Genomic DNA, 14447 nt, shown 5'->3' with positions numbered 1-14447 from the left:
TGGAACAAAAGGGGGAGCATCCAGATCCCAGCAAAGATGAGCTTGTCTTTTGCAGACTTGGGAGTTGGTGGGAAGACCTTGCAGGGAGAGGGCACCTGCGCTCTCTAGGAGAACAGACTGCATACAGACTCCTCAGAGGAGGGAAAGGTGGTGTCCTTCCTCAGTCACGTGGAGGTGGTCAGAGTGGAAGAGGGGCTGAAGGAGGGACTTGGAATAACGGCCACTGAAAAGCCCAAGGCTGTGGACACCACCAGACTGGCTGGGCCAGAAGCCTGTCCAGAGTAGGCTGGTGGAGGAAAGGAGAACAGGGAACTTCAGAGGTGAGGGCCCCTCCGTCAGCCCTGCTGGTGCAGGAGGGAGGTCAGCGGCAGGCAACAGCTGGGTGGACTGGAAGGGGAAGTTGATGGGTGCCTGGGTGGCTCAGTGGGTTAAAGCCTCTGCCTTCGGCTCAGAAGGGGAAGTTGAACCCCTGAGATCACAAATGCAAACACTTCTGGGGGACAAGTAAACAGGCTAGCCACTTGTGGGCAGCTCTGCCTGGGCACAGCCCCGACACGGCCCAGGCTCTCTCAGCCTAGGGGGCCCCTTTCAAAAGCCCCCCACCCTTAGACTGCCACCAAGAGGGGCCAAATGAGGTCCATGTGGCTGCCCAGCTCCTAGCTTTAGAAGCACACCCCCCAGGGCTTTGGGCACTCACCCCAGCTGGACTGAGTTCATGGACAGGCACCTCAAACTCACCTTCTTTCCCTTCCTTCAGAACGGCTTGCCACCCCAAATTGCCTCCACTGTGAAGGGCACCAGCTGGATGATGCCCCCCAGTCCTTGCCAACACCAGGAGTGTCCCAAATCTCTACCTACCCCATTGGCGTATCCCCCAGAGCAGCCCTTCTAATCACATCTGGCTGCCCCCAACGGCTCGCAGGCCTGTCCCCAGCCTGATCTCACTCAAGATCCACAGTGGTCCTCCACCTGTGTCCCATCATAGCCACCTCCCAGGTGATGGGAAGTTCAGGGGTGAATGCAGGGCCCATGTCGGTCCCAGCCACTGTCACACCCCAATCAGGAGACTGAGAAGTGCGGGTGCATGACCGACCATTCAGGCAGCTGGCTAGGTGCCAGGTGAATACCATGATGAGGAAGCTGTGGGTTCACAGGCACCCACAGATGACTTAACAACCACACATATGCCCCATGCGGGTGTGGAGCCTGGGCCGACTGGTTCCAGCCACGATGGTTTCCCCAGGGGGCCTTGAGAGGGTGAGGATTTGCAGGCAGAAAGGAAGGAGTACCCAGCTGAGTGAAGGCACGAGACGCGGCCTCTCCGAGAGGCTGCAGGCTGGAGAGCCCGGGTTGCCCAGGTCCCAGACAGGTGTTGGGAGGGGAAGCCATGAAGGCCTCCAGGCTGCCTGGACAGCGGCAGGACTCCTTTCAGGGCTCGTGTCTAGTCCACCCCATGGTCCACAGGACCTCACAGACCCTTCTTCCCTACCTTCCAGAGCAGAACTCTTACAAAGCCGTGGCCGCACCTAGAAGGCTGCGGGTGGAGGGGGATGACACCAGCAAGCCTGGGACACACTGCGGGGGGGGGGGCATCTCTGGTGCTTCTCCTTCCCAGGGACTCTGGGGTCTGTAAGAACTCCTGCCCTGGCCTCAAGGTACTGTGAGCCCCCGAGCAGGGGAGAGGACACTGAAGAATGTGGCTACTCTGTCCTGCTGGAAGTGACCCACTAGGCTCAGCACTGGGATTGCCACCCAAGCTAGAAGTGCACGATGTCACATAGGGGTTAGGGAGTGGGTGCCTATTCTTGAGGGGTACCCGAACCCTGAGAGACAGGAAGATCATACGCATGGCCCTGAGGGGCAGGCAGCAACGTCCACTGTCTTTAGGGCATCTGGGCCCTACCTCTTCCTCCCATCAAGCAGCACACACTGTCCCTCTGCTCTCCTCCATCCACGACAGAGTGCCAGCTCCCACAGGCTCTGGGGCACAGAAAGAAGACGCCGATGTCCCGGCGCTCTGCCCAGGAGACTGGGAAGTGACGGTTCCTCTGCAGGTTGCCCCCTGCCGTTGGGAGTTCGCAAGAGCAGAGGCTGTGGCTGGAGGAGGGGAGGGGGTTCAGGTGGAAGGTCAGCTGCGCAGAAGCAAGGGAGGGGCTGGAGGCCCAGCCCACTCGAGGGTGGCCCCAGAGGTTGCCATCTGCTGTGCCACCACGACCCTTGAGACCACATGCTAAGAATTCAGCTAGTGAACCTATAGGAAAGGCAGCTCCCCTTCCCACCCCTGCCACACTCAGATCCAGCAAGCAGGGAAGAGCCTATGGTGAGCGGGTCTTCCTCTCAGGCTTGGGGCTGGGCTTTACTCAGGGCCACAAGGTTGCTCACCAAGCTGGACTGAGGTTTAGAGAAGAGCACCTCACCGCAGGTGGTGTTCCAGCAGGCTGGGTGACCACATCTCAGCAGACCAGGGCTGGTTTCCATGTTTCCCAGTAACAGCCTGGCTAGCTGGGGGGTGGGGGAGGGGCGGGGGGGCGGCGGTGGTTGAGAGGGGTACTGTGCTTTTCCCTCAGATGGGGGCTTCTGTCCTGCCACTGCCACTCAGCAGCTCTGGGCCCAGAAGGCCACAGGCACCCGCAGAGGACAGCCTTGCACTGGCTGTGAACAGATGGTGAGGCTGCAGCCACAGGAACACAATTCACACCTTTTGTAAGATGATTTATTTCATTTATCAACAACATGGGGTCAGAAAAGCCCAGCTGCAGGAGATCTTTTTATTACTGAACCAGTCTTGGGCAACTCTATGTATCTCCTTTCCCTTTCCAGGCCTTGGGAGCTTGCAGTAGCTCAAGCCTCTGAATGCTAGGCAGGCGACAGGCTCACTCCACCACCTCCCTGCCCACGGAAGGGGGTACAGTGTGCCTCGGCCGCCTCACCCACAGGGCCAGTCCCCGGGTCCCTTTGGAGAAGGGTGCCCTCTCAGCCCAGCAGGGAGTAGTACCAGGCACTGGGGAGTCCAAGACAGCTGTTGACGCCATGCCTCGTCCAAGCTGAGGAGGAGCGGGCTCAGTAAACTCTCCAGAGAACCAGAGCCCTCCACAAGCATTCCCATGGTAGGGCGATCACAGCCACGGATCTGCGGAGCTCCACAAATAACTGCTGTAGACTGGCAGGAAGGATGGGTAGCAGGAGCCAGCAAGCACGCAGAGCCAGCAGGAGGGGCCGCTGGGAGGCCCCAGATGCTCTCGGAGCTCCTGCCACCTTCCCTTCGGACACCAGGTACGGGAGCCCTAGTCCTCGCTCGAGTTGTCAAACTCCTCCCAGTCAGACACGCTCATCACCTCGGAGGCAAAGTCCGGGTCGGCCTGGCTGCGGTCGGGGGTCCCACGAGGCGGCTCGAGGAGCAGGGAGCGAGGCAGAGTGAGTACGCAGGCTGCCAGGCCCGAGATGGAGTTGTCGAGCTGCGGCCCCTCCTCCCAGCAGTCCTTCTCCACATCGTAGATGTGCACGTAGCCCATGCGGCTGCCCCGGTTGTGCGAGCGGCCACCCAGCACATAGATCCTGGTGTCCAGCACAGCAATGCCAGGCTCGCCATGCCCGGCTGGGAGCGGGCAGACAGATGACCACTGCCCAGACGTGCAGCTGTAGCAGGCCACCTGCAGAGCCAAGGTCAGAGTAAAGCGGGGCACCTGCTGGGACGGGGCTGCCAGGCTGCCCTGGACCAGCCGGGCAGGGCAGCACTCTCGGCCAGGCCCTGGATTCAGACCAAGACTAAGGGACACAGCCAGGCTGTGTGCAGACCCGGCTCCTCTGGAGGAAGAATCTGGGGCCAGCACCAAAACGTCCTGTCTCCCGGCCAGGCTGACCTCTGTCCTGCCTCCAGGGCCTTCAGCCAGCCGGCGGCCCCAGATGTGTCACACCTCCCCGTGGGCACGCTGTTCTTCTCTAAGGTCTGGGGTTCTCTCCCCTCCACAACACTGAAATTGACCAAAGGCACAGACCCCAGGGGGAAGTGCAGATAAAATGTGGAAGGAGTTAACTCACTGACTAGTGATGACTACCAACATTCTCACATCTCCAAACGTCCCCCGGACAGTAAACAAATACATGGGAAAATGTTCCACCTACTCATAATCCAAGAAATGTGAAAGACAGGTTAAATTTGTCCCTGACAACTAGCAGCCACTGGGGGAAGAAAAACCACAAGACCCATTGCTGATAACTACGTAAGGAAGCCACCCATCTGTGCATTTGTCTGATAATCTAGGAAAGCTATTTGACAGTAGCTTTAAGAGCCACAAAAAATCTTATCTTTTTGGCTTAATAAGCATCTTTGCTTCTCTATCTGTGGTCAGCAGAAAAATGACCCCCCCCCAAAGAAGTCCATGCCCTAGATCTCTAAACCCTGTGTTACTTTACATGGCAGAAGGGACTCTATAGACATGCTTTGGGGTACGGACCTCAAGGTGGGAAGGTGATTCTGGACTTGCCAGGTGGGCCCATCTACTTGCACAAGTCTCTGAGAGCAGAGGGGGAAAGTCTACCAGGAGGTAAGAGAAGTCAGAAGGACAACTTGCCGTTGCTGGCTAAGGATGAAGCGGCCCCATGCCAGGAATGCAGAGGCCTCGAGAAGCCAAGAAGGGCCTTTACCCAACAGCCAGCAAAGAAACAGGGACCTTAGCGCCACACATGCAGGGAACTGAATTCTGATAACCTGAGTGAACAAGGAGTCAGATTCTCCCATAGTGCCCCAAAAAGGACAGATGCCCTGAGAACACCTGGATTTTAGCCATGTGAGACCACATCACACTTAGGACCTACAAACTGTAAGAATACACTTATGTCGTTTCAAGTTATTAAGCTGGTGGTGATTTGTCATGGAAACAATAGGAAAGCGACCCACGAGAGCCCAAGGGTTCTCACTGCTCAAGGCTGTTAAAACAGATGGCTGAGTCCCAGACCTACAGGTTCCAATTCAGTGGGTCTGGGGTGGGACTCAAGAACCTGCATTTCTGGGGCACCTGAGTGGCTCAGTGGGTTAAAGCCTCTGCCTTCGGCTCAGGTCATGATCCCAGGGTCCTGGGATCGAGCCCCGCATCGGGCTGTCCGCTCCGCGGAGAGCCTGCTTCCTCCTCTCTCTCTTTCTACCGGCCTCTCTGCCTACTTGTGATCTCTGTCTGTCAAATAAATAAATAAAATCTTTAAAAAAAAAAAAAAAAAAAGAACCTGCATTTCTAACATGTTCCCGGGGATGCAGATGCTGCTGGTCTGGGACCACACTTGGGAGAAGCAGAGCTCTCACTTAAGAAAACAATCCAAAATGCCTGAAATGCACTACAGAGCATAACTTTTGTTACTCAGACCAAACCAAATGACACACCAAAGTGACGGAATTCTGCATGACCACTGAAGTGGGCAGTGGCTATGGAAACTGAATATTAAACTGGAACTATTCAAAGGATCTGCAATGCGGTCATAACTAACATTATAGTTAATGTTTTTAATAATGAAAACAAATGAAAGTACCCTGTCTGATACTATACTGGTCCAGAATCACCTTCCCACCTTGAGGTCCGTACCCCAAAGCATGTCTATAGAGTCCCTTCTGCCATGTAGAGTAACACAGGGTTTAGAGATCTAGGGCATGGACTTCTTTGGGGGGGGTCATTTTTCTACTGATACTATACTATACTGTCGATACATGTCATTGGTCCAAACCCAGAGAATGTACACCACCCAAGAGTGAACCCTTAAACTATGGGCTTGGGGTAAAACATGTCACGGTGGGTTCATGGGTTGGAACAAATGCCCCGCTGGTGGGGGATGATGATGGTGGGGGAGACCACGTGTGTAGGGATGGGGGCACATGGCAAGTCTCTGCACCTTCTATTCAATTTTGCTGGGAACCTAGAGCCTGCTATAAAAAATAAAGACTATTTAATAAGGCAGCATATACGTTGCAATTCACCCTGCATCTGAAACAACTGGAAGGGATGGGAAAAGCATGTGCGTGGGCGGCCCAGCTCTGCTCACCTGGTGCACATCCCTCCGGTAGCCAGCATCATTATTGCTGCCCCCAATCACGTACAACTTGTCCAGGAGCGTGGCCATGCCGTGCCAGGCCCGCCGCACGGGCCCATCAGCCAGGCTGTGCCAGGTGTTGCTGTCAGGGTCATAGCAGTGCGTCTCCTTCAGGTAGTCGTCCCCCCTGCGGCCGCACGTGATGTACATCTTCCCCTCCAGCGTGGCGCCCGCATGGGCATACACCTGCCATCAAGAGAACCAGGAGTGTGTGGGAAGGGGGCAAGAGGGCCATGACAGAAGGCAGCCAGGGGCCCTCACTCAAACCCCATCCCTTGTGGTGTCCCCAACTTCCACCTCACATTCTGCTGAGAACCCTCCCTGATTTGGTCTGAGTCACCCACCCTGACTTTACTCCAATAGGGGACAAGTCCAGGGACCCAGAGGTGACTCTGAGCTTCTACAAGGGGGAGAACAGAATCTTTGTCTTTCTCTCACCCCTCAAGGAGACATCTGCATGGGGCGGGGGGTGGGGGGGTGCTCAAAGCAATCAAAGCCCAGCTGTTAGAGCCAGATACCAGAGGAGACTGCACTTCCAAGAATACCTGACCCGCCCTCAGTGGCCTCCACCCCTCCCCTACTCCCAAAGACAAGCCAGTTCTCCAGGCCTGCTGACCCCGCTTTCACAATCGTTCACAAATAATAACTAACCATATGGTGAGGAAGAAAATGAGATGTAAAATCGAACACAAAGATCAATGCCATTTTAGTGATGGTTATGTGTGAAAGAAGAAAATACACCACCCTGCTTTTGATTTTGGTCCTCAGACCTGGGTGTGCACCCTGGGGGGGGGATCCCCTCCCTGCCCAGCCACCTTGACCCTTCACCGGTTCCTACAGCATCCAGGACCTCCTCTCTCATACCCACTTGCTCAACCCACCCCCAGCAAGGCCTTCATGCTGGGCCCGTAGCCCACAAGACAGAGAATTGTGTGTTTGGGGGTCAGAGGAGCCCCATGGGGCATGGAGGCTCCAAGGTTGGTGTTTCAGAGGCAGCCACTAACCCTGAGGCTGTGTGGTGATACAGCAGAGGGCTGGAGAGGTGGACAGGGGACAGAGCGAGCAGTGGGCAGGACATAAACCAAGGCCTGGGTCTTCTCTAATCAATAGTGGGGACATGGGGAAGTCTTGGTTGTTTGGGTTTTTTTTTTTTTCATTAAGATTTTATTTACTTGACACAGAGAGAGAGAGAGTGTGCACAAGCAGAGGAAAAGGCAGGTTCCCCACTGAGCAGGGAGCCCCAAATGGGACTTAATCCCAGGACCCCGAGATCATGACCCGAGTCAAAAGCAGATGCTTAACCAACTGAACCACCCAGGCATCCCTTGGGTTTGTTTGTTTTTAATTAAATTTTTCCTTTTGAAGTAAGTGTAGATTCACACATAGTTGTAAGAAAATACAGAAGCCATGTACTTTTTACGCAGGCTCCCCAGTAACAGCCAGTACACCTCCAGCACAGGGCACAGCCAAGATGCTGACACTGACCCAGTCAGGACACAGGACACTTCCATCTCCACTAGGATCCCTCCTGTTGCCTGTTTGTAATCACACCCACATCCCCCTGCCCCAGCCCCCTCTTTAATCCCTTCCATCACCAATCTGTTTCTCCATTTCTATAATTCCATCATTTCAAGAGTGTTATATGAATGGAATCACACAGCACATAACCTTTTGAAACAGGCTTTCTGTGCTACCTCAGGTTCATCTAGACTTGCTCATATGTGTCCATAGTTCGTTTTTATTGCCGAGTAGAATTCCACGCTGCGTATCTGCTACAGTTTGCTTAGCCATTCACCTGCTGAAGGACATTGGATTTGTTTCCACTTTCTGGCTGTTTGTGAACAGAGTTTTCATTTTTCTGGGATAAATGCCCAGGATGGCAACTGCTGGGTTGCATGGTAGTGGGAAGTTAACTATTTTTTTTTTAAGATTTTATTTACTTATTTGACAGAGATCACAAGCAGGCAGAGAGGCAGGCAGAGAAAGAGGGGGAAGCAGGCTCCCTGCTGAGCAGAGAGCCCGATGCAGGACTCGATCCCAGGACACTGGGATCATGATCTGAGCCAAAGGCAGAGGCTTTAACCCACTGAGCCACCCAGGCAGCCCAGAAGTTAACTATTTAAAGACATTGTGCAATTCTTTCCCAGTGTAGCCACGCCATTTTATAGTCCCATCAGCTTTGCGGTCCCGCCAGCACCGGCTGTGCCACTAGTTTTTATTTTAGTCATTCTGACAGGTGGGCTTCTCACTGTGGGTCTCATTTGGGCTTCTCTAATGGCTAATGACATCGAACATCTTCTCATGTGCTTATTTGCCATCTGATATCCCCCCTCCAGAGTTCTGATGACAAGTCCCACTGTTTTTTTTCTTAAAGATTTTATTTATTTATTAGAGAGAGATCACAAGTAGGCAGAGAGAGAGAGAGAGAGAAGCAGGCTTCCTGCTGAGCAGAGAGCCCTATGCGGGACTTGATCGCAGGACCCTGAGATCACGACCCGAGCTGAAGGCAGCGGCTTAATCCACTGAACCACCCAGGCGCCCTGACAAGTCCCATTTATCGATTTTTCTTCTTATGACTCATGCTTTGGGGGTCAAATCTAAGTACTTGTTGCCCAGTACTAGATGCCAAATTTTTTCTTCTTTTTTTCCCCCTAAGTACTATATAGATGTACATTTTACACCTAAGCCCATAAGCCACTTTAATTTTTTATGAAGTATGAGACTTGGTCAATGTTCATCTTCTTTGCTTACAGATTCCAACTGCTCTCATATAATTTGTTGAAAAGTTATCCTTTCTCCATTCATTTGCTTTTGCACCTTTATCAAAAATCAGGTGGGCCTATCTGTGTGCGTTCTCCTTGCTGCTGCACTGATCCATGCCTAACCCTCTGCCAACACCACAGTCGTGACTACTGCAGCCATGTAGTTAAGTCTTGAAATCAGGTAGACTAATTCTTCCCACTTTATTCCTTTATATTTTTTAAATTAAAGGGGCGCCTGAGTGGCTCAGTTTTTAAGTGTCTGCCTTAGGTCATGGAGCCTTAGGCTCAGGTCATGATTCCATGATCCCAGAGTCCTGGGATCAAGCCCTGCATCAGGCTCTCTGCTCTGCGGGAAGCCTGCTTCTCCCTCTCCCCCTCCCCCTGCTTGTGTTCCCTCTCTTGCAGTCTCTCTGTCAAATAAAGATTTATTTGAGAGAGAGTGAGAGAGAGAGAGCACAAGCCAGTGTGAGTCCATGTGAGAGACCACAGTGAGGATTTCAGTTTTTATACATTCACTGAAGTTTGCTTCCCATTGGTGCTACTGCCTATGAACTTCTTCACTTTTAAGTCTGAGATATATGAGGCAAAAAGGAAATCCAGGGAACACATAACTGTATGGTGTTGTTTCTCAGTTCCTGAGACCCCTAGCTAGACTGCCTTCTCTCAACCATTCTGAAGCTTAAGGGTTTTTGTTTTTTGTTTTTTGTTTTTTTAATGTGTATGTCCAGCGTTTTGAGTTGTACTTAGCAAGAATTAGGAGGAATACATCTACTCTATCTTCCCAGAAGTGTGAGTTCTCTGGGGAGGTTTTTAAGTGAGAAGAGTTCCCTGCAGAGGTCCCACTTTTCTCCCCCGGACCACAGGAAGGCAGCACCCCACTCATAGTCTGTTGGGGGCACGTCAGCAATGCCACACTGGTGGGACTCAGCATTACATGTGTCCCTAAGAAATAGGTAAGAGAATGTGACAAACAGATGAGGGTTGTGACAGACTTTTCCCTCAGTCATTTGCTATGTCTGACTGTGGGTTCTAGGACAGCAACATGGGCTACACACCTCCCTTCTCCAGGACCCGTGGGCCCCCTCTGCTCACAAGAGAAAACCTCCCTGCTCTCTGGCAGGTTTCCCTCCCTGGATGTCGTCCCCCCCCCCCAACCCCCTCTTCTCGTCCCTGTTCCTCTGAGCTGATCACAACTGCTCCCATGGCCAGCATACCATCATGTCCAGATAAATCCTTCACATTTCTATCTCCTGGCTGACCACTCCCCTGAGCTTGACTTTTAATGTCAAACTGACATTTCCCACTGGAATATTTATCATGATCTATAGGGAACCCTTCCTTTTCTTTTTCATTCCCAAACCCATCTGTCCTCTTGGTCGGCAGCTTAGCCATCCACCCATGTGCTCAAACCTGGAGCCTGGGCGTCTTCCATGATCTCTCCCCTTTCATTCTCTAACATCTGATCCATCAGCAAGTCTGGTCAGTTTACCTCCAAACTATGCCTTGAACCTGCCCAGCTCTCTCCTTCCCCACAGCCTCTACCCTAAGACAAGCCACTGTCGCCCCCACCTGGACCGCCCAGTGGCTCAGGAGCTGCTCTTCTCCATCCTTGTCTCTTCACAATGCCTCCTCATGCCATCCATCCCTCTTTCTCAGATTGGGAATGCCCCCTCCTGACCTGGGAACTCCTTCCCTCTCCCAGCAGCTGCTTTCGTTAGACCTTCGTCTAATCAACATCTCTTCAGATGCCCCCCCCCAAAGTCTTTTCAGATTAGTCCTGCCAGAGCCCCCTCTCAGGACAATGCTGAGCTTAAGCCTCTTGATTTCCTTCACCACACTTAGCACAATTAGCAATTACTTTACTGATTTGTTTAGTGGTTAAGAGTGGTCTCTCTGGGGCACCTGGGTGGCTCAGTTATTAAGCATCTGCCTTTGGCCCAGGTCGTGATCCCGGAGTCCTGGGACCAAGCCCTGTGTCTGGCTCCCTGCTCAGCGGGGAATCTGCTTCTCCCTCTCCCTCTGCTGCTCCCCCTGTTTGTGTTCTCTCTCTTGCCGTGTCTTTTTCTGTCAGATAAATAAATAAAATCTTTAAAAAAAAAAAGAGTGGTCTCTCTATTAGGCTGTGAACACCATGGTCTGGAGGGGTACTTTTCTCATCTTTTAACACCACTGGATCCCCAGGGATTGGTATATGGTAGGTGCTTAATAAATAGTAGCTGAACAAATGAATGGTAAGAAAGAAGTAACATTGACAGGGGAGAACCCGGTTGAATGCCGAGGCTGCCCCTCTGTGGCCACATGGGAGAACTGCAGTTTCCAGACAAAGAGCCCCTGGAGCCCAACAGCCTCCGTTCCTACTCATTCCTTTAGGGAAGAGAATTCAGGGGTCCATCAGGTCTCAAGGACCCCCTGATCTTTCCCATGCAAAATCTCTTCCTTCCTCCAGAACGAGGGGAGGGAGTACCCCACTAGAGGCACTTCCTTCCCCAGGAAAGCGGAGGAGCAAGGAGCAGGCCAGCTTTCCCTGCCTTGGAGGAAACCCCCAGCCTCGGAGCCCTTGCGGGCCATGGAGAAGAGCTGGACCCATCAGGGAGACCTCAGCCCCCTGAGGTAAAAGACTACAGCCTTGGGGGGATTGGAGAGGGGACAGAGATAAGAGGAGGTATGGAAAGAGGTTCAGAAAGGTAGGAGAGGGGCGCCTGGGTGGCTCAGTGGGTTAAGCCTCTGCCTTCGGCTCAGGTCATGATCCCAGGGTCCTGGGATTGAGCCCCACATTGGGCTCTCTGCTGGGCAGGGAGCCTGCTTCCTGCCTCTCTGCCTACTTGTGATCTCTGTCTGTCAAATAAATAAATTCTTTAAAAAAAAAAAAAAGAAAGAAAGGTAGGAGATCGGGGCTCCTGGGTGGCTCAGTGGGTTAAAGCCTCTGCCTTCGGCTCAGGTCATGATCCCGGGATACTGGGATTGAGCCCTGCATCGGGCTCTCTGCTCAGCGGAGACCTCCCCCCACCCCCCTCCCCCCACCTGCCTCTCTGCCTACCTGTGATCGCTGTCTGTCAAATAAATAAACTCTTTAAAAGAAAAAAAAAAGGCAGGAGATATTGTGGCAGAGCCTGGACAACAGCCCCACATGTGTATCCTCATGCCATCCTCTGCTTCTAGAGTGCCCAGGGATACCCCTGGATACACATGATCTTTAACAACAAGCAAAGAAATGTGAAATACAACTTCTAAAGTGGTGTTTTGGGGACGCCTGGGTGGCTCAGTTGGTTAAAGTGGTGTTTTGGCCTTTTCAAAGGCCCCACCCTTCAGGAAGCCCTTGAAGTCAGAGACTCCCATGCCCTCCTCTATCACAGTGTCCCTCCTGTCTAACATCTTTGAACACACTTCAGACCAGCTCAACTATGCTGAGGGACAGATAAGGGGAAGGGACAGACAAGGGACAGACAAGATTTTCGTCGACATTTGAACTGCAGGATTAAAGTAGCTTCCTCGGGGGGTCGGGGGGCGCCTGGGTGGCTCAGTCAGTTGAACCTCCAGCTCTTGGTGTCAGCTCAGTCCTGATCTCGCAGTCATAGGATCCAGCCCCATGTCGGGCTCCACGATCAGGGAGTCTGCTTCAGACTCTCTCTCAAATAAAATCTTTATTTTTTTAAAGATTTTATTTATTTATTTGACAGAGATCACAAGTAGACAGAGAGGCAGACAGAGAGGGTGAGAGGAGGAAGCAGGCTCCCCTCTGAGCAGAGAACCTGATGCAGGGCTTGATCCCAGGACCCTGAGATCATGACCTGAGCCAAAGGCAGAGGCTTATTTACCCACTGAGCCACCCAAGAGCCCTCAAATAAAATTTTTAAGAAAAGAAAAAATAAAGCAGCCTCCTGGGATCAAGGTGGCGAGACCAAGATGGGGATGAAATACCGGGAACGGGATCTGGTGTGTACTTGGGGAGGTTCTCCCCAGGAGGCTGGCTGAACTCCAGGAGTCCCCTGCCCCAATCACAATGCAGAGTCTTTGGGGGTACCCACTCGTTCTGGTTCCCCAGGTTGGCCATCCACTTTCTCTGCACACCCTAGAAGGAAAGAGGGCAGGAAAAGGCCCCTCTGGGAGGGGTTTCCTTACCTCCCTCTTGAGCGGAGCCACGTAAGCCCAGGAGTTGGTGGCGGGATCGTAACGCTCCACAGCACTCAGATCATTATGGTAGTCGCGGCCCGCCACCGCATAGATGTACCTGCCCACCACACACACACACAGGTCGGCATGTTCCTGCTGCAGCGACTGGATCTGGAACCAGCGGTTGTGCCTTGGGTCATACCTTTTGAGGGAACACGAGGGCAGTGCATCACTGATAGGCCAGAAAGTTTGCCCAGCAGGCCCACACCTTCTGTTCCACCATGTACCCTGAACCCGCCACCCCCCAACTGCCCCAACACACCGGCACATGCCCATCTACAACCACACCAGCAGGCCACTACATGCCTGAACATGGGTGTGTCTCTAGCACAGAGCCTGGAAGGCATGGCCAGGAGCCCATCTTCTTCCTTCATCATCTTTTGCAAAAAGTCATATCCCCAAGCAGCAGCTTCATCACGAGCTCCTTTGTGCAACTACCCCTTCCCACAGCTCTGAGAGTCCTCTGCCCTTCATGGGCCTTTGAAGGCCTTCATTTGCATACTCAGCACAGGCAATCGCAGCCTTCCTGGGAGACCCACATCACCCCTCACTTCATCCTCTGGCATGCTGGACCCACACAGCAAAGGCCTCCTAGCCCTCTCCAGCTGGCTGTTCACCAGTCCGAACGGAAGCCCGTGCTCCCTCTGCTCACCCGATCCCACACTCACCAGCAAGCCCCCACTCATACCAAAATCCTTACCCAGCTTAGCAGCTGAGGCCCTTCACAGGCCAATCTACACACCTGCCTTGCCGGCACTCAGCCCTGCCCCACTCCATGCCACAGGCCTGGCACTTTGCAGGACATGCAGGCAGGTATGCTATTTGGGTGAATACAGAGGATTATAGAGCCTTAAGTGACCAGGACCCTGTGGGCCCGAGCCCCAGAGTCCACTTTCCCCACCAAACAGAGTCTGGCCCTTTTCCCCTGGTCGTCCACTCTGGTACCAGTTCTGAGTGCCTGCTTCTGCAGTCTCCTTCCTCAAGAGCTCGTGCATAATTATAGCTGCTTTCAGATAAGTGGTTTTGCTTCTCCACAGAAAGACCAACTCCAAGGGGATGAGCTGAACTTCAAGGGGCTCATTAGAGAAGGAACAGTTTTCTTTGGTTGGTGCCATATACAGTTGGTGGACAGACAGATTTCAACCTTTGCCTCAAAGCACGAGTGAGATATGCTCTGCGGCTCCTCCTGCCTGCCTGCACATTTCAGCCAGCTCCTCCCTGCCAGCCAGGAATGGCAGGAAACAGGACGCCTCAGCAGCTGGGGCGAACAGGAGAGAAAGCACATGCACACGGGTCACAGAGACCCAGGTTTGGGAGCTGGTCTGCCCCGGTCCAGCTGGGTGCGTGCAGGCATCAGTTCTCCCCACTCCAGCATTCACCCAGTTTCTGCGCCTGGTGAGGGGAGGGTGCCGCCTGCCTATGAAAGCTATCACAAGGACT

The 14447-nt window shown here is 53.2% G+C and overlaps 1 protein-coding gene across 5 annotated transcripts in view; it reads right to left on the bottom strand.

Moving 5' to 3' along the window:
* Positions 1-2697: 2697 nt before the first annotated feature.
* Positions 2698-14447, bottom strand: part of KLHL22 (kelch like family member 22) — a 35965-nt gene continuing 24215 nt past the window's right edge. For all 5 annotated transcript variants that reach the window (XM_045065294.1, XM_045065296.1, XM_045065295.1 and 2 more), the window contains 3 exons: positions 12957-13149; positions 6028-6261; positions 2698-3650 (listed from right to left, as the gene is read on the bottom strand). In XM_045065294.1, the coding sequence (XP_044921229.1) occupies positions 3285-3650; positions 6028-6261; positions 12957-13149 (793 nt within the window). In that variant the 3' untranslated portion in view covers positions 2698-3284. The remainder of the gene's footprint in view (positions 3651-6027; positions 6262-12956; positions 13150-14447) is intronic.

The sequence above is a fragment of the Mustela putorius genome, unplaced genomic scaffold, assembly GCF_011764305.1.
Source record: "Mustela putorius furo isolate JIRA1106 unplaced genomic scaffold, ASM1176430v1.1 tig00003858_pilon_pilon_pilon, whole genome shotgun sequence".
Classification (NCBI taxonomy): domain Eukaryota; kingdom Metazoa; phylum Chordata; class Mammalia; order Carnivora; family Mustelidae; genus Mustela; species Mustela putorius.
Note: the sequence above shows the minus strand (reverse complement) of the source record. Positions and strands in the feature narration are given on the sequence as shown.